The sequence below is a fragment of the Barbus barbus genome (genome assembly GCF_936440315.1).
Source record: "Barbus barbus genome assembly, chromosome: 30".
NCBI classification, from domain to species: Eukaryota; Metazoa; Chordata; class Actinopteri; order Cypriniformes; family Cyprinidae; genus Barbus; species Barbus barbus.
In genome coordinates, this window is record NC_136758.1 from 27,546,669 (window position 1) to 27,573,495 (window position 26,827).

Consider the following 26,827-nt stretch of genomic DNA (forward strand, 5'->3'; position numbering starts at 1 on the left):
TATTCCCAATAGAAATTCCCAGATGACAGTCCATATGACTAATAAATAAATAAATAGGTCATTAATCCAGACTCTATACAAATTTCATAGCAACATCAATACTGAGTGATAAATAAATAAATAAATAAATAAACAGACTGAATACAAATCACATAGCAACATCAAAACACACACACACACACACACACACACACTTGTTCATTTGTTTTTTAAATGGTAAAGTACATATTTATATCCGTGTACATTTATATCTGTGTGAAGTGTACAGTTGTAATAAAGGTTTTTGTTTAATTTTTTCTTTTTGTATTCCCATTAGAAATTCCCAAATGATGATTCAAATAAATAAATAAATAATCCAGGCACAAAACCAGAAAGCTATCCGAAAGACTGACCTCAAACACGTCTGTCAGTTCAGATTTTGTTACCTGCTTATTTCTGTTTGTTTTAAATGTGCAAAGCTATCAGATGCATGGATTGATAGACAGGGTTGTCATACTCACTCCACCATCAATTGTCTATAATGGGCGGCTTTGGCATTTAATTTCAGTGTATGTTTGAAGCCTGCCGCAGATGAATTACGCTCTGATTTGCCGGACTGATTATTTAATGATAGCTGTCAGAAAGACTGTCACGTCATAACATATTCTGCGTGACGCTCGAGCAGTCCTTTCCATTGTGGCCCACATTATTATGCTTATGAAGGGCCACTGAGGGCAAAAGGCTGTGACACGAACATTTCTATTGCATTAAATCAAGCGAGAGCAAGACTAACTCTATTACTGAAGTGAGATTACAGAAGCATTGCTCTCAAAACACGACATCTTTAGCAGCTTCCAACTTTTCCAAAAAAGCAATTCAATAAATGGCATGATTTCAATTAATGCCAAACATGTGTGAGATGCGTCCATTCAGCGCTTGGACTTTTTCAGATAGAAATTGCCTGTAGAATGTAATGTTCTGCTTGAACTAGCAGCAGAATGTAGCCCAGCGCTTTGAAACCAAGAAGCCGCGCGTCTGACTGACAGAACACAATAAAAAATCTATTAGTCTGGAGAGAGCGTCTTCATCGGCCATCGCATACATAGAGAGAGACGCTCATAACGAAGACTGAGAAGATGCTTTTGGGAGCGTGGGAATGGTACTGGGATGTGAAATCTGAGCATTAAAATGATGAAAAGCTGACAATCCTGCATGAAAGATGGACTCTTAGATGTTAAATGTTTAAAAATGCATTCAGTTGCTCAGAAGATATCAATTGAGGAGTCATATTCGACTTGTTAGAGAAAGTAAAGTTGACGGACGCAAAAACAAATCAATAAATACTTAGAGAGAAAAAGTAAAACAACTTTTTAACTCGGTAAAGCCTGACATATGAAATTATAATCAGATATTTATTTATTTATTCTAAATGGAACATTTTATTGAACATTTCAGACCAGAAGAGCCCAAACTTTTGAATACACTGGATTAAAATTAGATTAAGGATTAGATGAAAATTATTTTATAATGTTTTTTAAATATTTTAACTTATTTCAAATTAATTAAACATTTAAGCAAACATTATTTTTTTTACATTTCAATGCAAAAAAAAAAAAAAAAAAATGAAAACAAAAACATAAATTACAAGATATATCAAACTTGAATGAGGGATGTTGGCCAAAAGTAAATAAATATAGCATTAAATCAAATTATGTTATATTAAAATGAAATTAAATAAAAATAGAAATATTTATTTTTAAATAATTTTTAAATAAAAATCAATTTTTTATATATTTCAATGCAAGTAAAACAACAAAAATGTTCAAATAAAAATATAATTTAGAATGGAATATGATTTTTTTAATATATATTTTAAAAAAAAGTTTGCATAAGTATTTATGTTTCATATCATATTCGATCCATCAGGCTTTTATGCCTATATAGTCTATATAGGCATATAGTCTGAATCTGATATAGGAAGAATATGGAGGAAAAACAGCTCAATCGTATATCAATGAGATCTTTGATAGATACTGACATAAACTGATCTATATATCAGTGGTCACTCTATATCTCCAATAATATGTCTTAGTAAGATGAGATTGAAATGATCCAAACATATAATACAATGCAGCTCAATGCTGATTGAGAGATGAAGAAATATATGCTCCTCAGAAGATGTTTTGGAGGCTTGTGAAGATCATTCCTCCGCTGAGGAACAGTGAAAGTAAAGCTTCTGGAAACAAACGCTCCTCAAAAGATCCTGATGATCAGATTTTAGACGCACTGATTTTTCTAAAAAAAATTATTTATGGAGAATCAAGTAAAGCTGAGCTGCTTCAGTCCGGTAAGTGTTCATCTGGAAATATGACTACAGTTTACTTGATAAAAATCAGTAAAGATTTGACAGCAACAAGACACGTGAAGCACCAGCTGTTGGACATTTGTACAGTTATACTAAAAACTCAGCATGTAGAGTAAAGTTGTCAGACCTGAAACTCCACCTGGAGACGAGCCCGAAGCACATAGAAATATATTCAGATTATGCATTCTGCCTAATTAAGGATCTGATTCCACCTGCTGCAATCACAAGCTTTGAGTTTTAAAGTGGATATTTATAGATCTCTCATCTCCGCCGATGTGATGCGATATCATTCTGCTTTCAACAGCAGACGACTAAAGTTAGAGCCACTTCTTCTCGACCTGCAGCTGCTGCATCGCTGACCTTACGGCATGCCGCTGCATACATATTGGATTTAACATCCTCTCACCTAAATGAAAAACACTTGCAAAACCAACACTGGGCAAACCTTGCAGCTCGTGCGGCATCACGGCGGATTACCGTACCTTAATTTGTCGGTTCCAGCTTTGCGTCGAGAGATTCGAGCCATGAACAGAGGGAGGCTGACGGCATCCAGCCAGCGTTTCTCATACTTTGGTTCATTAGCCGAAGGTGAGGAGGGCGACGACGGGGCCTGGACAGAATAAATGAGAGGGAGAGAGCGTGAGGCCGGAGCAGAAACATCTCGTTTTAGTGTCATCCGTTGGCCTTTGATCATGGCGCCAGTGGCCCCTTAACAACCACGGCCTGCGATTCAAAAGCATCCGCAGCGCTCAGCCCCGACTGATAATAACTCCGGCTCGACCTGATCCTGCTGTATTTTAAAAATCAATGAGGATTACAGTTGTCTTACATAAATGCATGACATTTTCCATGCATATTCACAGAAGGAGGAGAAAGATGATGAAAGTCTGAAGCAGATGAACGTTTGAACACTGTAAATGCATAGTTAGCTTTCAAACGCTATGGAAGCACATTTTGGTCACAGATTTAAAAATAAATAAACAAGGTAATTGTACATTTTATTCTCAGAAATCTGATCTTTTCCTCACAATTTTGAATTTACATCTTGTAATTCTGAATTTATATAATCGCAAATTCAGTTTTTCTCAGTATTGTGAGAAACTAAATCCAAATTGTGAAATAAAATGCAATTACCTTTTTTTATTATTCTAGCAGAAACAAAGAAAGAAAAACAGAATGGCAAGACATAAACACAGAAGAAATGTTTTTATCAAAATTATGGCTTTTCTCAGAATTTTGAATTTGAACTTTTTTCTCTGAATTCATAGTTTATATCTCACAATTCAGAACTGTGAGATATAAACAGAATTGCAAGACAAACTCAGAATGTTGACTTTTTTTTTTTTTTTTTTGGAGTTACTTATTTTCTCAGAATTCTATGTTTACATCTAGTAATTAATATTTTCCCTACCATTTTTCCCTACCATGGAATAAAAAAACTGAATAAAAAGGTATTTGCAACTTCTTATTTAACTTTGATTTTAGTTTCTCACAATTCTGAAAAAAAACATAGAATTTCAAGATAAACAACAACAAGAATTTCAAGATAAACAACTACAAGATATAACCTCAGAATTCTGACTTTTTTTTTTTTTTTTTTTTTTTTGCAATTGTTAATTTTTTATTCTTGCAATTCAATTTATTTATTTGTATTTTTTTTTGTTTGTTTGTTTTGTTTTGGCCATGGAATAAATGTGACAATTCCAACTTTTTATATACCAAGCTTACATCTTGCGAGGGAAAACAAAAGTCTGAATTGTGACATATATTCAGAATTCCAAATAAAAATGAGTTGTAATTACATTTTTTAGTTTATGTTTTCCTTTGGCACAAACCATATAGTTGGGAAGTAATCATTTAGAATTTTTTGCAAAAAATATGTTGAAAATGCAAAACCTTTCTTATCTTGTCACATTCAGGGGCTGACAGTAAGCCCCTCCTACTCTTATTTGATTGGCTGTCTCAGTCATTCTGACTTTGATTTAGACTGCTGAGGCAGATCAGCCTAAAAATGTGACTTTTAAATCTTTTTGTCTTCCTGTAACAAACAGAGCACTGCATAACAAAGTGCAGCAAATCAGTGCAAGATTTTCAAATATCGGAGGGACATTTAGACCATTTGTAATGATTTTGGGAAACTTCCCCTTCAGTGTCTATGATGGTTACGGCCCTGACAGAGACAGGCTTCCACAGACTGCTCCAAATGCTGCTGGGAACCCATAAAATTCAGCTCGCAAATTCTACAGTTTATAGTCTTCAAACTGTGCAGCCCCTAGTGTGCGTCACATTTGTGCTCTACTCACTTCAACTGCAAAATCCCATCAGTCATATCAGTATTAACGTAATATTATGCATGACGTGTGAATCTCTTGGATGCAAATAGTCAGTGCAAAGTCGGTAAGCTTATAAATCTCCTTGAATCAAATCAAAATCATATTTTTCTGCAAAACACATCAGTACAGGTGCTTCACAGTAGCTGTGGGATGTTTAAGATGGGGATATAGATTTTTTTAGAGCCATTTCTGACCTTGCTTCTAGATGCAGTGTATAGGGCATTTGGGTTTATTTTAAAAACTCAGAAACTAAACTTGAACACTTGAAGTCTTTTGTTAAAACCCAGTTTATTTAATTTTAGACAGTTTGCATTCAACCATAGCAACAAATTGACAGTTATTATAGTTAATTAAAACTATATAAAAAAACACATTTTTGTTACTTAAAATGGGGAAAAAAAATCCATTTGTTTCCAAGGCAACATGTTTGATTTTCATTTAGCTCAAAGGGCTAGTTCACTCAAAAATGAAAATTAGTCCATGTTTTACTCACCCTCAAGGCATCCTAGGTGTATATGACTTTCTTCTTTCAGACAAATCCAATCAGAGTTTTATTAAAAATTGTCCTTGCTTTTCCAAGCTTTATAATAGCATGGGCGGGTGTTTTTTTGTTCAACAGTCCAAATGCAGTCAAATAAAGCACATACATCCATATTAAAACGTGCCTCACACGGCTCCGGAGGGTGAATAAAGGCCTCCTGAAGCCAATCCAAGCGTTTTTGTAAGAAAGATATCCATATTTAAAAAGATTTTTCCCACTTCTGCTAACTGTCGTAGGCCATAATTCACATGACAGATGGGGAAAAAAAGATTCTGAGATTTCAGAGTTTTCTCTTACCTATATAAGAAACTTTTTAGCATAATTACCTCCGTATTTCATCTCTGACTGGATTCTTTCACTTGTGGCTGGATTTTCAAGCCATCTCCAATTACATGTGAAGACTTCCTCCAGTCACATTCTCCACTCTGCTGTTTACTCGGACCGAGGCTGGATAATTAAACTTGATTTGACTTTCATGTTGAGCTGCTCTAGCAAGAGCCCAGAGATGACACTGAATGAAATATTGCCGGCATGTCAAGATGGATCAGACTGACAGAGCGTCTCTCATGAGGAGCCAAACACCAGCTCTTCATTACGGTTTCTCTTCCATACATCCAGAGAGGTTCATCACCATACAGCAGTGACATTTCACTATTTCTCTAATAAAAACAGCTTCAGATGAGCCAATAGTTGTCATACATTAAGAGTATATATATATAACACACACACACATATACACATATATATATATATATATATATGTATATGTGTGTTATACATGCATGCATATATACTGTATTTTTAACAGTGAGAGACAGAATAACAACAAAAAAATACTGAAAAACCCATTTCAAAATAGTTATACATTTATTTGCATTTTAAAGAGTGAAATAAGTATTTGACCCCTTCGAATAATTAAAACATACTTGGTGGCTAATCCCTTGTTGGCAATCACAGAGGTCAGACGTTTCTTGTAGTTGGCCACCAGGTTTGCACACATCTCAGGAGATTTTGGCCACTCCAGGACCTTAATGTGCGTCTTCTTGAGCCACTCCTTTGTTGCCTTGGCCGTGTGTTTTGGGTCATTTTCATGCTGGAATACCCATCCATGACCCATTTTCAATGCCCTGGCCCTGACGGTACATGGCCCCGTCCATTGTCCCTTTGATGCGGTGCAGTTGTCCTGTCCCCGTAGCAGAAAAACACCCCCACAGCATAATGTTTCCACCTCCATGTTTGACGGTGGGGATGGTGTTCTTGGGGTCATAGGCAGCATTCCTCCTCCTCCAAACACGGCGAGTTGAGTTGATGCCAAAGCTGGATTTTGGTCTCATCTGACCACAACACTTTCACCCAGTTCTCCTCTGAATCATTGGCAAACTTCAGATGGGTCTGTACATGTGCTTTCTTGAGCAGGGGGACCTTGCGGGCGCTGCAGGATTTCAGTCCTTCACAGCGTAGTGTGTTACCAATTCTTTTCTTGGTGACTATGGTCCCAGCTGCCTTGAGATCATTGACAAGATCCTCCCGTGTAGTTCTGGGCTGATTCCTCACTGTTCTCATGATCATTGAAACTCCACGAGGTGAGATCTTGCATGGAGCCCCAGTCCGAGGGAGATTGACAGTTATTTTGTGTTTCTTATATTTGTGAATAATCGCACCAGCTGTTGTCCCCTTCTCACCAAACAGCTTGGCGATGGTCTTGTAGCCCATTCTAGCCTTGTGTAGGTCTACAATCTTGTTCCTGACATTCTTGGACAGCTCTTTGGTCTTGACCATGGTGGAGAGTTGGGAATCTGATTGATATAATTTACTTAGTATACACATTCCATGTAAAGGCTGAATAATAATAACATATAAATATTTAAAAAATAATGCCACTTAGACTTCAAGTAAATTTATTTTAAGCAAATATTTCTTCAAATGGTTCAAATAATTAAGTAAATAAATAAAGAGTATCTTGCAAATGATGGTTGAGGTTGGTTTCAGCTGGTTTAGCTGTATATCCAACCACCTTTAAGGCTTGTTTAAGCTGTTTTTCAGCAGGGCAACATTGTTTTCTCTTTGTTTTTGTTAATATTGTTGTTGAATTAATATCAATAACATAATATCTGAAGGCAGGTCTATTAGGCTGCACTGCGAGGCTTAAAGCACAGATCCAATATTTGGACACAAATCCGGTATGAATTAGATGAATACTAGTCTCAGCCTCAGACGTCACGCCCACAGAACATTGGCTAAACGTGAAATGCATACCGCACACTTATCTGGAAACACTTCAGGACTTTCAAAGTCGTCATCTGATTGGTTGAATTATACAGGATTTCCAGGAGACATGTGTGTCGCTGTCAGTCCTCTGTCGTGTGTGTCATGTTTTCCCGCCTCATGTTTCCATATTTGGTTTGTTTTCTGTCCTCGTCTAGTGTAATTATTAGTTAATTCTTGTCCAGCTGTGTTTGTCTTATTATCTATGATTATCCTGTGTATTTATAGTCCTGTCTATTCTGTTTGATTTTGTCTGGTCTACTCGTTACTCCCCGGTGTTCCTGTCTCTGTCAGCCTTGCCTTATCTTGCCCTGCCCTGATGTCTACATTAAAGACTGTTATTTGAGTTTACTCCTCGTCTCTGTGTTCTTGTATTGTCCTCATGTGTGTACCGTGACAGTTGCGTTCTTTAGCGTTCCGCCTGGAAACAAAGATGCCGTGACGCCAAACCCCTCCTTAAAGGTGCTGTATGTAGGCTTTTGACTCTACTAAAGCATAAAAATAACATAGCATGTTTCTTAAATATCTGCAAACATATTAAGTTATCATGTTTATCTGAAAAACAATGCTACAGTCAGTTATTCCCCTTTGAAAATATACATTCCGGCCCGGAACCTCTGTGTTTGTTATGGTTTGTGAAACCTGCCCACTGCCAGTTTACCCAATTGTATTTCGGCACTCCGGGTTGCCAGTTGGCAGAAAACACATTCATCGTCATGTGCGCTCGTTTCTGTTGGTATTGTTAATCTGGCAACTTGTGCGTGCGTCAAGTCTGAGGTGGAGGGGCCGGGTGAAAAAAACTCTCCAATATTTTGAATTTGGACTGCAATACCTAGTTCAACCGCTGGGTGTCAATCCTACATACAGCACCTTTAAAGAAGAAAGCTGTCGTGTTTACAATTGTAACAACGAGCGCTTATCGGAATCAACTAAACGCTGGATTTTCAAAAGTATGTGAAATCTTTAAATTTCACGGCATAGAATCTTTAAAATATGTCCAAGAGTTTTACACACATTGTGGCAACATTTTCACGCCCCTAAACATGACGCGCCACAAAACGAAACGTGATTGGTTGCTTTACCTGTCAGTGAAATGGCCTCTTGGGCAGGTCTTTAAAGAGGACACAGTTCCCAGACCTTCAGCCATCAGTCTGAAAGTCTGGCTATGCGAGACTAGTTGAATACGTGAATATCAAGACCATATTTTGACCATTTTCATCATTTAGAGTACAACCAAACTACTAGTGAAACTCGTGTTTTTTTTCATGATTTCAGTATTAAGTATGCACCAAAATACCAATTTTATTTGGCATCCCTAACTCCAGATTTGGCAAAAAAGAGCTGCTATGCTAATTATTGGCAAGTATGTAAATGAATAAATGCTAAAGCACCAGCCCGTCAGCCGATGAAAGCGAAACGCTGTCAGTCAGCTCAATGTCAGAGCAGCCTGGAGGGGATGACAAGCTCCGAGAATTATAATCAACTGCGGCCCAAACACTACAAGAGGATTAGAAAAAAACTCATTTGAGGAACACAAGAAAAAGCACAAATATTGTCTATTCAGCAGTCAGGAGAGCGCTGCGTGTGTTTTTGCACATTTCCAAGCCTAGCAAAGGCAGAGAGAGTCAATAGAAGAAAATAATTCATCTGCTTACGCTAATTGGACACAGTGGCTGCCTTTCAGTGTTTAATGATGAAGTATCTGTGTACACTTTTCTGGAAAGACACCTTACAAGCTCCTACATTCTTCCCATTTTTTTTTTGTGGGAATACGATGCGTCTAGAAGAACTTCATTAAAAGAAACGTCTCCTGGAGATGCTCTCATTTACACAGAACTGACAAATGAGCTGATCTGAACACATCATAGAGACTATTGTGTCATATATTATGTGTTAAGGCAAACATCACTATTAGTGTTGATTAAACTCCGGGATAGAGGTGTGTAAAATATGGAAGAAATATTGTATAATCTTACATTAAAGGAGGAAACAGAGCTATATCTAGAGATAAGAATATCACAGAGAGATGGGGAGGGACTCTTAGTAAGAAACCACACAGAACACCCCAGCAACCCCATAGCACTGCATTGACGAACATTCTGAACATTCCAGAAATCTTATAACAAAAGCCTGGCAAACATCTAGAACACCCTAGCAACGCCCTGCCAAAACACCTACACCACCCCAGCAACCCCAAAGCAACAATTGTCAAAACACCTACAGCATCCCAGCAACCCCATAACAACACCCTGCCAAAAACACCTACAGCACACCAACAACCCCATAGCAACGCCTTGGCAAACAACCAGTAAATTCCAGCAATGCCTTGGCAAACATTCAGAGCATCCCAGCAATCCCATAGCAAAGCCCTGGAAAAACACCCAGAACACATTAGCAAACCCATAGAAACACACTGGGAAAACACCCAGAACATTCTTGCAATACCATAGGAACACCCTAGTAAACACCCAGAGCATTCTTGAAACACCATAGTAAGGCCCTAGCAAACACCCAGAACATTCTAGCAACACCATAGCAACACCCAGAACATTCTTGCAACACCATAGTAACACCCTGCAAAAACACCCAGAACATTCTACCAAAACCATAGTAATGCCCTGCAAACACCCAGCACATTCTAGCAACACCATAGTAACGCCCTGCAAACACCCAACACATTCTAGCAACACCATAGCAATGTCCTTCAAACACCCAGAACACTCTAACAACACCATAGCAACACCTGGGAAAACACCCAGAACACCCTAGCAACACCATAGCAATGCCCTTCAAACACCCAGAACATTCTAGCAACCCCATAGCAACACTCTGTAAATACCCAAAACACCCTAGCAACACCTTAGTAAACACCCAGAGCATTCTTGCAACACCCTGCAAACACCCAGAACATTCTTGCAACACCATAGTAACACCCTGCAAAAACACCCAGCACATTCTAGCAACACCATAGCAACACCCTGCAAACACCCACAACATTCTAGCAACACCATAGTAACACCCTGCAAACACCCAGAACATTCTAGCAACCCCTTAGCAACACTCTGTAAACACCCAAAACACCCTAGCAACACCCTAGTAAACACCCAGAACATTCTTGCAACACCCTGCAAACACCCAGAACATTCTAGCAACCCCATAGCAACACTCTGTAAACACCCAAAACACCCTAGCAACACCCTAGTAAACACCCAGAACATTCTTGCAACACCATAGTAACACCCTGCAAAAACACCCAGAACATTCTAGCAACACCATAGCAACACCCTGCAAACACCCACAACATTCTAGCTACACCATAATAATGCCCTGCAAACACCCAGAACATTCTAACAGCCCCATAGCAACACCCTAGCAAACACCCAGAACACCCCAGCAACCCAATAGCAATACCCTGCAGCAAACACCCAGAACATTCTAGCAACACCATAGCAACACCCTGCAAACACCCAGAACATTCTAGCAACACCCTGTAAACACCCAGAACAGCCCTGCATCATCACAGCAACAAAAGCTCTATCTACTAACTGTCATCAGCACTGTTTCTGAGCTCTGTTCTATTTATAGACTGACTTAAGGGTGGCATCTGAAATCTTGATTTGTCGGCGCTCTGAGATTGTGTTTCTCATTTTCATCTCTCTCTCTCTCTCTCTCTCAGGCGTGAATGGATTTTCAGAGGCACTATGCTGATCTCAGATCTCAGAGCTTCACCTGCTGACACGCAGCACCGCTGCTTCCCCAGAGTCTCAGTGTCACGCATGTCGTCACATTAATGTGCTGCATGTAAATCTTTGCGTGTTCATGTGGTCTGCGAGCAGATCGAGTCAGACGTCTGCCTTACCTCTGCTCTCTGATTTGAATAAGAAAGTGACCGGTGACTTAACGAGACACAGCGTGTTCGTTCAGATGACGGCAGGATATTCTCAGTCTGTCAGGTTGTGTGGCTGCCGCACTCTATTAACTGGCGGCGAGGAGCCCTGGCAATGATATTTCAAGGTCAGATGAAACACCTGACCTCTATATCCTGCTTGATTGTGCCATCGGTGTACTTGAGGATTCTTTTTAGAACAGTAGTGTTATGGGTTGCAACTAACACTATTTAAAAACGTCTCACTGATAATCTGGGGTTGCACCATCTGCACATTAGTTACAATTTAGCCTAGTTTTGATGTAAGTTACATCTTAAACACTACTAATTATTTTTGTGTTGCACTATTAAACTTAGTTAAAACCTAATTCTATGCATAAGCTAAATATTTATAGAAGCATGAACGGAGGTCCTTTCAGTAAGTAGTGCTCCAAGATCTTTTACAGAACTACAGTTCCCATCATCCATTGCACTTATTACACACACACACAGCTGCAACCAATCAAACACACTTTATTAGCCTTGGACTTCCTCTTTCAAATCGCTGAGTATTGTCTGCATTTATTACTCTTTTAGCGATAGCAACTTTACGGAGCCATTCCGTGTTTCCTGAGATTTAGTCTGTCCTGTTTTTTTTTACCTGTTTAACATGTGTCTTGATTCTAGCCTGGTTTACCTCGTCCTGTCTGACCTCTGCCTGCCCTGAAGCTTATAGCCTGTCTTGGATTTACCCTTTGCCTTGCTGTTTCAAACAGTGTTTGCACCTCACCTGGACTTCTTCCCGTTTGTGGATTTCCCGTTTGTCTCGCCCTCAGGATTAAGTTTGCCGTCGACTGACTCACGCCCGTCTTTGGAATGCTCTTTTGTCTAGCCCTGTTCAACCTTGTTTGTCAGTGACGATCTTAGCCTGTTATGACCTCGTGTCTGTTTAATAAAAACTTGCATATGGAGCCGCACGCCTCTCATCTCATTCGCCCCGTTACAGATATACACATAATTCAGAATTTGCAAGATGTAATCGCTCTCGAAATTGCAACTTTACATTTAAATCTATATATACAATTGTGAGTTATTATTTGTTATTATTTATTTACGAATTACGAAATGTAAAGTCTGAATTGTGAGTTTATATCTTACAGATGTGTTATAAATTTTTTTCTCAGAATTCCAAGTTTACATCTCATAATTTCATTATGATATATCTCAAATTTATATCCTGTAATTGTGAGTTATTCTAAACTTGTTTTTCCTAGAATTGTGAGTTTATATCTTACAAATGTATATTATTAAATTTGAGGTGTAAACTCAGATTTCTGAGAAAAAGTTAGAATTGCAGGATGTAAACTTGCAATTTTGAATTTGTATCTTGCAGTTGTGAGTTATAAACTGAGAATTTAAACTTTTTTTCTCAGATTTGCGAGTTCATATCTCACAACTGTGAGATAGAAACTTTCTTAGTTAACATCTAGCAATTCAGGTTTTTTTTCTCAGAACTATGACTACATCAATAACTAGATGTAAAATAAAAATTCTGAGAAAAAAATCTGAATTGCGTGAAGTAAATTTATTTGTTTAGTTAAATACTAATTATTAGAGGTTTGTTCAAAACTACTTACCCCAATTATGAGCAAAAATAATAGTGATGCTCACCTAAAACCACAGCGCTCAAGAAGTTAGTTCCAGCTCTCTATCTGACACAGAGGCATTTTCAACCTGATTCTGTCATTCTTCTCACTTTCGAGGCTTATGAATAAGCTTCTTAACAGAAGTGATGCTCACAACGATACAAAAGGTGACTTACCGTGTTGCTCGAGTTCCCATTTAAATGAAAACCACTGTCGAAAAGCGGCGAGGACGTCCTGCTACTCTGATCGCTGGACGGTCCGGGTGAACCTGAGGGAATACAGCAGATTATTACATATTCTATATACAGCAGAGCTCATACTGTGTGCAAATCTACTCTACTGACTCCGCACTTCTAAATCCGTGCGATATGATGTGCATTAGCTTGGAAAGCCGCTTTCTGGGTTGTCACGATGCCACGGACACCAAAGTCACAGGAGATTATGGTTATAAGGTGAGTGTGAAATGCACAAGACGCAGGAGTTCTGACACGGCCGTCACTGGAAAATGCAGAGCAAAAAAAGTAGATTTCATGCAGAGGAATCTACGTCACACCCCTCTGAAAGTCGTCTTTCTGTCTCATGCAGCACACAGCTGCTCGCTTCCGTCCCGAGAGATTCGCCTTCCTGCAGAGTCGATGCTGCCTTCAGATTCGTCTGTGAAGTTCCTACTTACTAGTTGAAATGTGATGTGTATTCAAGTAATTTTAATCTGAAAAAAATGGATGACTTGGAAAATTCCATATTTTTTTCTCTATTTTTCACTTCATGACAAATACCCATGATGCTTTCAAGCAATGGCATAACAAAACGGAGAGCAAAGGTTGTGCATAAGGTGTATAACTCTGTAACTGCTGTTACTGTTAACTAAAACTAAAATAAAACCTTTATATCCATTAAAAAACCGGTAATTGGTAAAATGGTACTATATATACACTGCCCTCCAAAAGTTTGGAAAGACCCCAACCTTTCAAAAACTTCCAACAAGACAATGATCCCAAGCACACTTCCAAGCTGTGCAAATCCTATTTGGAAATGAAACAGTCAGCTGGCATCATGTCTGTCATGGAATGGCCTCCCCAATCACCCGAACTCAACCCAATTGAGCTACTATGGGAGGATCTGGACCGTGATGTCCGTAAGAAGTGTCCAACCAGTGTGAATCATCTTTGGGCAATCCTTCAGGAGGCTTGGAGTAATATACAGTATCAAGTCAATGTTTGAATAAACTGACAGCTCAGATGCCCAGATTATGCAGAGCTGTAATAGCTGCTAATGGTGGATATTTTGATGAATCGAAAATTTAAGCTTTTTCTATGTATAAACTGTTTATGTAATAAAATATGTTTTCGTAGTTTGTGTTGTCCCTTATCAGTGCAAAATTATCACAAATTAAAAAGGATTCATGCCAATATTGTCCAAAACCCCACTTTTCTAGGGCATTTCCAAACTTTTGGAGGGCAGTGTATATATATATATATATATATATATATATATATATATATATATATATATATATATATATATATATATATATATATATATATATATATATATATATGTATACACACACACACACACACAAATAGGTATATGACTGACAGTGATGTTACTGTTAACTAAAAATAAAACAAGTAAAAACAAAAAAACAAATTTAATGCATAATGCTTATTTTAAATGGTTAAAATGTATGTATGTATGTTAAAATGTATGCATATATGTATATGTATATATATATATATATATATATATATATATATATATATATATATATATATATATATATATATATATGTATATACATACAAATAAATTTATATAAAGTATTAATATTAGAGGGAAAACGTAAACCTTAAAAAAAATTGAAATGTTGCTTTGGCAAATAAATGAAAAAACTAAAGTTTACATTTAAAATGTTTAACTACTAAAATAAAATGTCTTTAAAAATAACTAAAATTACTAAAACTAAAACTGATAAAAAGAAAGCTATTGAAATCTTAAAAAAAAGAAAATGCCAAAAGCACATATAAAAATGACTAAGACTTAAACAACAATAAATAAGAAAAGAAATGCAAACTGAAAATATATAAAAAGGCTAATTCACAATAAAAAAATATATAAATAATACTAAAATAAAATGGGCACTTAATGTTGTATTTGCATATTTTTTCATTATTGTGTTGCTACAGAGAATGAGAAGTTGAAATGTTGTTTGGTCGCCTAATAAACCAGTTATATTAGTGGCATTTTCTGATTTATTGCTGTTCTTCATCAAAAATGCTCAAAATGCAAACTATGTAAGCAACAATCCCAATTAAAACTTAATTATGACAAATGCAACTTGCTTCTGCCATAATCTTAACTTTACAAAGGCTGCCTCACATGTACACTATGCAGAGAAGGCAGTCCCAGAATGCATTGCAACAATCTCAGATGAGTTTGCCATGCAATTTGTGTTAAATGCAATATTTCATGCAGAGCACCCAAATCAATCACTATGCATTTCAGAGATTTAGTAGCAGAGCTCAGATGTGAAGCAAACCCACCTAATGGGAGTTTTAAGAAGGCCGGCGCTTCCCTGAGGTAGCGTACAGTGATGGTGACTTCATCCCCTGCCGTCCGCAAAAGATGAACCTGCGCAGAAATATAAAAGAGATAAAACATCCTCCTGACATCAGGATGAGAAGATGAGCTTGAGCTGCATTCAAATGACTCTTTCAAACCTAATTGAGTCGAGGAGCCGCAACATTTGGATTAAATCATCTCTACGCAATCATCATATAATCTCTCAGAGATTTCTCATAAATGATTATTACAGCACAAGTCATGTGATCGCTCTCCACTGGAGCGCTGGACCATCAAGTGTTGGGTTCAGGTTCACTAACCGCTCCCTAGACAAGCAATTACTCAGTCAGTGTCTCGTGTCTTCAGATTTCATCATCTCACTCAAGGATTAACAACTTCTTTGCCAACTGAACCTCTCTGACCTAAAATATTTACTTGAATTTACTAGAATATAAGAATATAATATTTTAATAATTTAACATTTCATGGTCCTCTGATGTCAGATATTGTTCACATGACATGCAAGAAAAAAAAAAAATATATATATATAATTATATGACTAAATGACTAAAAAAATCACCAAAAATTACTAAAAAAATAAACCAATTCATGATTCAATACAAACCCATGAAGGAAAACAGTAAATTGTAAGAGAGAGAGAGAGAAAGAAAAAACAACAACAACAACCTGTTAAAAAAATACATTGGATCTTTATACAGCAAACCATAATTTATATAATATATATATATATATATATATATATATATATATATATATATATATATATATATATATATATATATATATATATATATAAAATTGTAACATGATGTAACAATATTGTGATGTAAAATAATATTGTGTACAATTTATTTTTTTACAAATTTTACTTTACAAGGATGCATTCAATTTAAATTCAGTTTATTTAGTTTTAGTTTATTACATTTGAATTATTTGTATAATATATAAATATTAGAAGAAAAACATAAATCTGAAAATCGTAAATGAAAATTAGCGTGCTAAAATTAGTGAAACTGAAATACAAATAAATGAAAGCCAAATAGAAATATTTTAAAAAGACCAAAAAACTAATAAAATTAACTAACAAAATTACTAAAAGTAAAATTAAAATGAAAACTGAGAATATGAAAACAAAAGCCAATTTAAAATATGTATATATTTAAATAATTTAATTGATGCTGTATTAGTTCATCATTATTGTGCTGCTACAGAGAATGATGGGAATGTTGTTTGGTCACACATTAGTTTGTTATTTATGTTTGACATTTTAGTAATTCAAATAGTTTTAGTAATTCCATTAATTTCAGTTAGTTGCTAAGGCAACAATTCTAATTTTCCATCTTATTTTCTAGTTTTCCCATATAACATTTATATTTGACTTTATATCTGCTTCATATCAATTGTTTTGAAAATGGGTAGATTTTGTAGTTTCAGCACATAACGAGAATTTAAAATCAGCATTAAAAGGTATTAACACACATTTTACAAAAAAAACAGGGTGAAACATATTATCCACCATTGCAGGAACTGATGTGATGTTTCTAGGACCACAAGAAACAAGATCAGTTCTGATTACATGTTGAATTTTAGACTTCATTTGATCAAACCACAAATCTGAGCTTTCCTCTCTGATGAAAACAGGACACACTTGTACAACATTTCCACAGAGAGCTGATGCTAAAAGAAACCACGCATTTGCCAAGAAACCCTCATGTGTGTTTGTGCTCCAAAACTCAAGATGCCTTCAATCTAAAGCCTAAAATATTCTATTCATTGCTGGAGGTCGAACCTGGGACATTCCTGCAAATAAGCTATTTTATTTTAAAACTAGACATGTTTGTCCTCATAGAGATATTTTGATTGTTAAACTAGATTGTAAAATGTAGAATCATGAGTGCTGTGTAACCTGTGAATGAATTTGACCATGCAGCGAGTGAATATCCACTGTTATAATCTGGTTCTGATCGAGTAATCATATTAAAAGCCCATCTTAAGAAACCATTCACATTTTTCCGAATGATCTCTTGAGATTGGTCTCGCATCTCAAACATAAGACAACTACAGTATGTAAAATCCCAGATGAAAAATTTCTATTATTGCTTTTTTATTGCCCAGGAGACTTTTAGGTACGCTTCAATGAAGCAACAACTTTGTCTCAGGTGTTTCTCCTGAAACTTCTTTGGAGGGAAAGGAAAAAAGACAAGTAACACTTTACAATAGGGTTTAATTAATTAACATTAGCTAACTACATTTATTAAACTAAGGGCCAGTTTTACTAACAGCTTGCGCCAGCGCAAACCATCTTTTGCCATTAAAACTGTAGCCTACTGTCAGATATTACTAAAGACGTGCAGTGACGAATTAGTGCATGTACACAGTTATTTTTGTGCCTGACCTTATTGAAAATGCATTTGTAGGAGTTTCCCTTTCAGACACAAAATTTATGGGAGGAGAGTATTCAAACGAATCACACAACGCGGTTTACTAACGTTTGCCCTCGTCAAATTACTAGTATTTGCGCCATTATTTAACGCCCTAAAAAGCTTGCCTTAAACTGTTTTGCGCTTGAAATGGCCGCATCAGGCAAGAATGAGACCAAATTTCAATACCAAATCTCCAGAAACTCATATCCTCGATGCCCAGACGTCTTCAAACTGTTTTGAAAAGAAGATGAGATGCTTCACCATGGTAAACATGTGTTACGGTTGGTGGTTGTAGAAACCGGCGCCCACAACGAGGAATAACAAAAGATATATTTATTTGCATCAACTCACACTTAACCAATATTAACTTAAGATCCGACAAAGATAGAGACAAAACTGAATGCTTATAAAGAAACAGGAAACAAAGGAGCAAACTAGATAATTAATCAAACACAGGTGACAGGACTAAATGATGATTACTAATGAACTAAATCAGAACAGGAACTACCAAATAAGGTCAAAACAGAACTGAAAGGAAAACCGACATGTGACAACATGCCCCCGTCCCAACTATTTTGAGACCTGTAGCAGGCATCAAATTTGAAATGAGCTCATTTTGTGCATAAAATTGTAACATTTCTCAGTTTAAACATTTGTTATGTTATCTATGTTCTATTGTGAATAAAATATTGGCTCATGTGATTTGAAATTCTTTTAGTTTTCATTTTATTAAAATAAAAAAAACATCCCAACATTTCTGGAATTCGGGTCGTATAAATGTATCTCAATGATACTAAAACACTGACATGAACAAACAATAAATGATCGTATTGTTACAAACAAATATTAACAAAGAATGCTAGATAAATATGTAACAAATACAGCTACAAATATATCTGTTCTAAACAAATGCTAGAAAAATGTTGCTAATTTTTAGCAAATGCATTAAACTAATGTTAACAATTGAGACCATATTGTAAAGTCTTACCAAAAATGAGTATAGAGCTATAAAATGAATGTGAATAGCAGCTCAGAGCATTGATCTTGGAGGAATTTGAAACGTTTGAACTCATATTGAGATCTTTTGATTAGAGACATTGGGATCAGAATAAACTCTGAGCAGAACCTTCATTTGATCTCCACTGATCATTACAAATCTGATCTGTGATGTTTCTGTCCTACAGGATGATTTCTGTCACCTTCTCTCATGTATCACTGGTCTTAGTTATGTCTTAGTTCGTCTGCGGTTGTTCGGTGAAATCACTAAACACGTCCAGATGGAGATGTGAGGAACAGCTGTCAGGATCACAGCGAAGAACCTGCCGGAGTGAGCGAGCGTCTCATCCTTTCTCTCTCGAGATGAATCTACTCGCTATCGATCAGGTACAGCTGAGGCCGTACAGGGAGAAGCGAATCGCTGATATAAAAGGATATAGCGCTTCAGTGGAATCTGATTGATTCTGCATCAATGTCGTTTCAAGAACACGGATGAAAGAGACTCAGATACTCACGACTTCCTCGTGTGTACACTTCTCCACGTTAATGCCATTGACCTGCGTAGAGAAAAGAAAAGATTCAACTAAACATATTGAGATTACAATTCACCCCAAAGCTTGTATCTTTATTTTCATGGCAGTTCACCACAGTTAATGCAAACCAAACATTTTATTTTTAGAAATATTTTTTTGTAATTTTAAGCACACTACCGTTCAAGTGTTGGCAAGCTTTTTAAAGCTTTTGAAAGAAGTCTTCTGCTCATCAAGATCATGCATTAATTTGATCAGAAAAATTTTACAGTAAAATCGTGAAATATTATTACTGTTCAAATAGCTGTTTTCTATTGAATATCTGTTAAAATATCATTTATTTATGTGATCAAAGTTGTATTTTCAGCATCATTACTCCAATCTTCAGTGTCACATGATCTTCAGAAATCATAATAATATACTGATTTGCTGCTCAAGAAACATTTCTGATTATTATCAATGTTGAAAACAGTTGTGCTGCTTTATATTTTTGTAGAAACGATACTTTTTATTTTCCAGGATTCTTTGAAAAAAAGGGAGTTCAAAAGAACAGCTGTCTTTATATCTTTATATCTAAATGTCTTTACTAAGCATTAATGTCTTATTAATTTCATTATATTCTTTTATCAAGTTAATTATGTATATATAAATATATGAATGAATAAAAGCATTATTTCTTATATATATATATATATATACGTGTGTGTGTGACACAGAAACACAATATTTAAGGGTACAATATAATTTTAATTGTATGTTTATTTCATTATATAATTTCATAAGAGCCATCATTTTAGTTAATTATAAAATATACAATTTTATATTTTGTTTTTAATTTTTAATTTAAGTTTTGATAGTTTAAAAAAAAATTGTCACAGCTGTATACAAATATATTAATTATTACATACACACAGCCATTTAAAAGTTCGAGGTCTGTCAAAAATGTATATTTTTTAAGAAATGATATAAATTATATAATTTAATAAGACCCATGAGACTCAATTAGAAATAGTAAATACACCTCTGAGAAAACCTCGTACAGCACAGCAGCATTTACCTCTACTGTGAAACTAAAATGCTGCAAGTTTTTTGATTGATTAAATAGAAATTGTCCACCAAATTAACCAAAATGAATCAGACTTGGTGATTCTGAAGAGGACAGTTTGATTTTTACTTCACCTTGTGGTCTCACACTTGTACTGTATGTGTATTTATAAGGCCTATAAAGAGCTTCAATGACATTCAAAATGTAATAAAACCATTTGTTTCAGTCGCACCACAGGAACTATATTACTCTATTTCTTGCTCTCTTCTCTCTGTTGCTGTTCCACTGATTCATACAAAGAGATAAAGGTTAAACCTCCAGTCAAGCCAGAGAAAATTAATCAGAGGGAAGCATCATTAAAATGCAGAGGGAACGGCGCTCTAACATGCACCCTTGGCCCCCGAGGGCCGTGTCAGGAGCGAGAGCGTGCAAAAGCCTGAAACACTGACCTGCAACACGGCGTCGCCGATAAACAGCATCCCCGTCTGATCGGCTGCGGCCCCGGACGGTCCGGCCAGAGGTTAATGGAAAGATTGGGACATAATTACTCATTTAATAGTGCTTTAATGCGATGACATGGCAATCGGGATTTGAGTTTGATGAGCCTTTCGATCTAGCAAAGCGCTTTGGGACGAATTTCACACAAATCTGGGTTTTAGTTCAATGCCTTCTGACAAATATGATGAAACTTCATAAGCTTTCTGGTATCAAGGGCGGATATATTTCTACGCTAAGCGTCTCAGAAGTAAGAAATGACAGCGGGAAGCTAATAAAAAGCAATACAACTGCAAATGCAATGCAGGCCGATATGCACAGAGTCTTGAATTAGCCATGATTAAAATACATTTGAACTCTACAGCATGCAACAAAGATAAACTGTTCTCAAATACTGATTCTAATCACACGTTAGCAGCTGCTCTCAGACACTCGCGATGAATAAACTATAATACGAGCAAGTGCTAATTATATGGATATCAAGAAGACTACATTTGGGCTGTGCAGTGCATTTATTTTAAATGAAAAACAAAAGTGGAAAGAACTGTACTCTACAAGATCTTACACCGTATATTACCGGAATAGTTCACCCACAGGCCATCCAAAATGTAGATGAGTTGGTTTCTTCATCAGATTTGGAGAAATGTAGCATTCCATCACTTGCTCACCAACGGATGCTCTGCAGTGAATGGGTGCCGTCAGAATGAGAGTCCAAACAGCTGATAAAAACATCACAATAATCCACAAGTAATGCACACCACTCCAGTACAACAGTTAATGTCTTGTGAAGACTAAGCTTTTTTTGTAAGAAAATGTTTGGCTGCAAACTTGATGCAATGGAAGTCGTTCTAATTATAATGCTACTCAACAATTTTCATGATGACATCAAGAATGCGGTCAAAGTTTTTGAGAGAGTTCCACATGTAATGCTCATTTCAAATGCAAATATGTTAGCCAAACACATCAGTGGGCATTTCCATTGAAGTCTCGCAGCAACAGAGTCCCTTCCAACAGAGCAGCTTTTGATGACAAAAAAAAAAAAACATATTAGGATTATAAGTGCACCTCAGAAAACATTAGAAAATAAACAAAATAATATTTAGAAAAAGCATTTCATGATCCCTTTAAGACATTTTTAACTTCAAACCATAGTCCACAATCCATAATAATGCTTCCTCTAGTGAAAAAGTCTCCTGTTGTCTCTCATCAAATTCCAGCCACATATTTGTTTCGAGCTGTTTTGGACTGTTTTGGACTGTAAACGCTGCTTGATCTGTGCAGATTTCTCTCCTGATTCAGACCAGGCCACGTTTTCACCAGAGGAAGCATTTGTGGATTATGGACTTGCATTTTAGTTAAAAAGGTCTTAATGATGGATTTGTATCAGCTTTTGTCTTCTCCAGATGTTAACTGATGGACTGGAGTGGTGTGGATTATTGTGATGTTTTTATCAGCTGTTTGGACTCTCATTCTGACGGCACCCATTCACTGCAGAGCATCCATTGCAGAGCAAGTGATGTAATGCTACATTTCCCCAAATCTGATGAAGAAACAAACTCACCTACATCTTGGATATCCTGAGGGTGAGCACACTTTCAGCAAATTCATTTTAACAGTTATCGCTAGCACTGTGCTTTGCTTTATAGTGGATGGGAGGAACACTTGTCATCTTACCTACTTGATCTTTGAAAATCTTTGAGATGACCACAGGCACTTTATGTTCTGCTCCCCCCTGAAATGCATGAACAGCCGTCAAGGAAATTCACTTCTACATCTTACATACAGCACAGTTCAGAAATACATATCTATTGCCTCTTCAAAGATTATTGTGAATAAAACTAATGAGACTTGATCCTCATATCAAGATCCTCTGTGATCTTTAAAAGACTAATATTGTGCAATAATTATCTGGCCTGTGGAGATACGCATGCACTACCTGAGCGTGTTTAATTAAGCTCTTTAAAGTGAATGAATGATATTAAAAGAAGAAAAAGACCTACTTTGATACTCAGACCGAGACCTCCAGTCAGCTGTCTCCGAAGTACAACAGTTCTGTGCTTTAAAAAATGGGAATTTAGTTGGTAAAATATTCATAGCGTCAACCACATAACACATAATAAAGAAAGAAGAAAGAAAGAAAGAAAGAAATCATTAGGCATCACTTCAGTTGAAGCCTATACACAAAAATGCTTTATACAGATAATATCAGGCTAAATCAATAAATAAATAAATATTGCTATTGATATGTTTAGTGGATCTTTTTAAAAAGTTCCATTAAAAAAGGTCTCAACTTTTAAAATACAGGTGATATCAAGCAAAAAAAAAAAATTTAATAAATAAATAAAATTATGTTGTTTATGTCTAGTGTTTTTTAAATTTTAAAAAGACAAAAAGCCATAACTTCCATAACTTGTAGGTAATATTGGGCAATGAAATAAATAAAAAAAAAAATTAAATGAATGCATTTTTATTGTTTATGTGATGAATGCTATTTTTTTTTTAAATAATATTAATTAATATAACGCCTCAAATTTCTCAAACAGTTAATATCAGGCAAATAAATAAATAAATAAATAAAACAATAAATACATACATACAAACACTTATTTTACTGTTTAAGTGGCTATTTTTTAAATAAGATTTAAAAAGACATTTAAAAACTTTCAAATCTTGGTAATATTAGGGGAAAAAATAAACCAAAAAGAAACTAAATACATTTTTACTGTTTATGTGTCTAATTTTTTAAATAGCATTAAAAATAAATACATTTTCCAATTTTGTAAATTTGATCAATATATTCAAACAACGTTCACCTTTAGTGTGAAAAATCACTGTAATGATTTAGTAATATTTATGGGGATGAGTTGATCAATTCAAATGGGAAGACTATCAAATAACATCCAAAGGATTGCAAACAATTTCTCAGTAACAAATTTTTATGACGGCCAAAACTTAAATGATCTCACTTTAGAGTGGAAACATAATTAGCTACATCATTAGAAAGCCAATACTTTCCGTTTTACTTTCCTTTAATTGCACAAAACTCAAAATGTGTTTCTGGGTCAAAGTAACTCTAAATGATGGATCAGGTCACTTATAGTTATAAAACAGATTATAATGACACTCTAAACCTCACTAATGATGTTGATTATGACTATATTGGGTTCTCCAGCATGCATTGTACATATTTAATGACTGTCATTGTGTTTTGACAGCATCAGGGGCCGGAGCGGGAAGCCACTGACATCATTCAAGGATGATGATGAAGATGATGATGATGAATCTCATGAAACAATGAAGTGGCGTTTGCAGCTTGATAAGGATGTCAACTGTAATGTAAACATGTCTAATACATCTTGTTCTGTATTCTGTCAACAAAACACTCTCCTGCGGCCGGCAGTGATGAGTCGTGATCGAATCGAAGGTAAAGACTCAGTACTTACATTTAGATGCGAGTCACCGCCGCTCACACAAACCACATCCTGCTTCTGTATGATTAACAGCTCTTTCATTAACTTTAAACGAACGTCGTATGTGTTACTTGTGTGTTCGTCGTACAAAAGGGCAAGTCCAGTTTTCGTCTGTTGAAAAAGCAAAAAACATACGTTAGAAGACGTTATAAGGTTTAGATTGATTAATAAAGGGAAAAGAATATAATAATATTTTGGAAATTCTGTCTAAAAGAGAACTGAAGGGATTTTAAAATGACAGTTAATTGTTAAAAAACAATGCAAAAATTCAAAACAATTCACGCAAAACCCAACATTCAAACAGTTGATTGTCTTAAAAATATTGGCTTGTGCCAAAATAAACACTTCATCATGCACTCACAATAATATGTGTTCTGCAGCTAGTCATATTTTGTTCATACTTTTTAACTGAATTAAATGAATTGGCTTCATACTTAATGGATTTATCCTGGTGCTAAGCAATTTGAAAAAATGCATAATTAATAATAAACTATTTATTGACATGCAGAAATCTGACAAGATTCATATATATATATATATATATATATATATATTTGAATCAGGTTATATTAAGATTATATTATATTAAGATTAGTTTATATTAAATCTGTATAATGCATGAAATTTGAATTAAATTTTATATGCAAGTCAAACACATGCATATTAAATGTAGGCCTAAATAATATTTCTTCCACAGAGTTGATGCAAAGCTAATAATTAATAACTTCAACTTTTAAATTTTAAATAATTTTTAGTTTTAAACTTAAATTTAGAATAAATTATTTTAAAATATGAACAGGTCAAAAAAGTTCACTAAAAAAGATATTTAATTTTTTTTTATTTGTTTACATATCACCTAACGCTAGTGAACATGCATGTTGTTAAATTATTGAAATGTTAACTTAAAATCTCATATGGACTTCAAGTAAATATTTTATCTCAAAGAGGTTTAGATGACACAAAAGATTGGGAATCCCTGCAACAAGGCGTATAAAACATCAATAAATATATCATAAAAGTACTAGATTTGACTCAAGCAAGATATAAATATTGTTGGCTCTTGAATGTCTTTGTTCCTCTCTTGTAAGTTGCTTTGGATAAAAGCATCTGCTAAAATGCGGTAATGTAACTGTAAAAATGTAAGTCATATGAGAGCTTTGTGCAGGAAACACAGTAAAACCTTTCTCTTTTTTCACTATTCCTGTAAAGACTGAGACTAATGTAAAAGCACCAGGCTTTTCCTTATTCTTGCAGTATTTGACTCCACTTTGTGAAGGTGTCTGTGTCTCCTCTGGAAGATAAACTGAATAAATGCAACAGAAAAGTTGCCTGTGGATCTTTCAATTACTTTCAGGTTTTCTCTGAGTCGAGAGAGCAGTGTTAATTCAGTTAACCCACAAAAGCGTCCCGGAGGAGCTTCCCGGGGCTGAAGAATACTCCTCGCAATGGAATCAATTACAATCTTTATTTATCAGGCTTTCTGTGGCTTCACATCTGCGGTGAGGATTGCTTTCTTCCTGAAGGGCTCCTTGATGCTTTCAAACCTGCAACCTGAGCAGAACTGAACTGAGGAGCTCGAAGAATCACAGCAATGGAGGAACAACATCTTCAGTCATTCTGACAGCAGTCTGTTTCTTCTCAACACGCTTTCTCCCATTTACTATACAACACTAACACATCCATTACAGAGCAGAGAGAACAGCAGCTTCATGAAATAAAAAACCCATGTAAATAATAAAATGATTCGCAATACGTGATCCGTTTGTAGCGCTTCACAGTGAATCATTTTGTAACGCAATGGTTTAACTGATTCAGAGTTTAAGAAAAACTAAAAAATTCACTAAAAATAAAAATATAAAAACATTAATAGAAACCATAAAAGCATTTCAATGATAGCCTACTAAAATAACACTGATTGAAAAAAATATATATATTTAATTGAAAACAAATATAAAAAATAAATTCTCATTTTCATTTAGTTTAAATTGATGTACTATACAATTTTACTTGAAATTAATAAATTACTTAAATTAATTTAATAAATTTAAGCTATATAGACATATTTAAAAAAAACATATCAAATTACTAAAACTTAATACATTTTTAAAAATAACAACAGAAAATATAAAAATGAAAAACTAATTTAAAACATTAATAAAAACCCTAATAGCATTTCAATTATACTAAAATAACACAGACTAAAATTAAAACTAATTCAAAATATTAATACAACTATAACAATATCTCAATTGTATTAAAGTAAGACTGGTTAAAGCATTAGTAATGTGAAA

General features: G+C 35.3%; 1 protein-coding gene across 1 annotated transcript in view; it reads right to left on the reverse strand.

Moving 5' to 3' along the window:
* The window catches only part of sntg2 (syntrophin, gamma 2), a gene marked incomplete at its 5' end in the record, with an annotated part of 74,689 nt that overhangs the window by 32,252 nt on the left and 15,610 nt on the right, over positions 1-26,827 (reverse strand). Inside the window, 8 exons of the mRNA XM_079386229.1 lie at positions 2,827-2,954; positions 13,171-13,262; positions 15,538-15,625; positions 19,512-19,553; positions 21,021-21,064; positions 22,741-22,798; positions 23,067-23,123; positions 24,510-24,647. Coding sequence (XP_079242355.1) covers positions 2,827-2,954; positions 13,171-13,262; positions 15,538-15,625; positions 19,512-19,553; positions 21,021-21,064; positions 22,741-22,798; positions 23,067-23,123; positions 24,510-24,647 — 647 coding nt within the window. The remainder of the gene's footprint in view (positions 1-2,826; positions 2,955-13,170; positions 13,263-15,537; positions 15,626-19,511; positions 19,554-21,020; positions 21,065-22,740; positions 22,799-23,066; positions 23,124-24,509; positions 24,648-26,827) is intronic.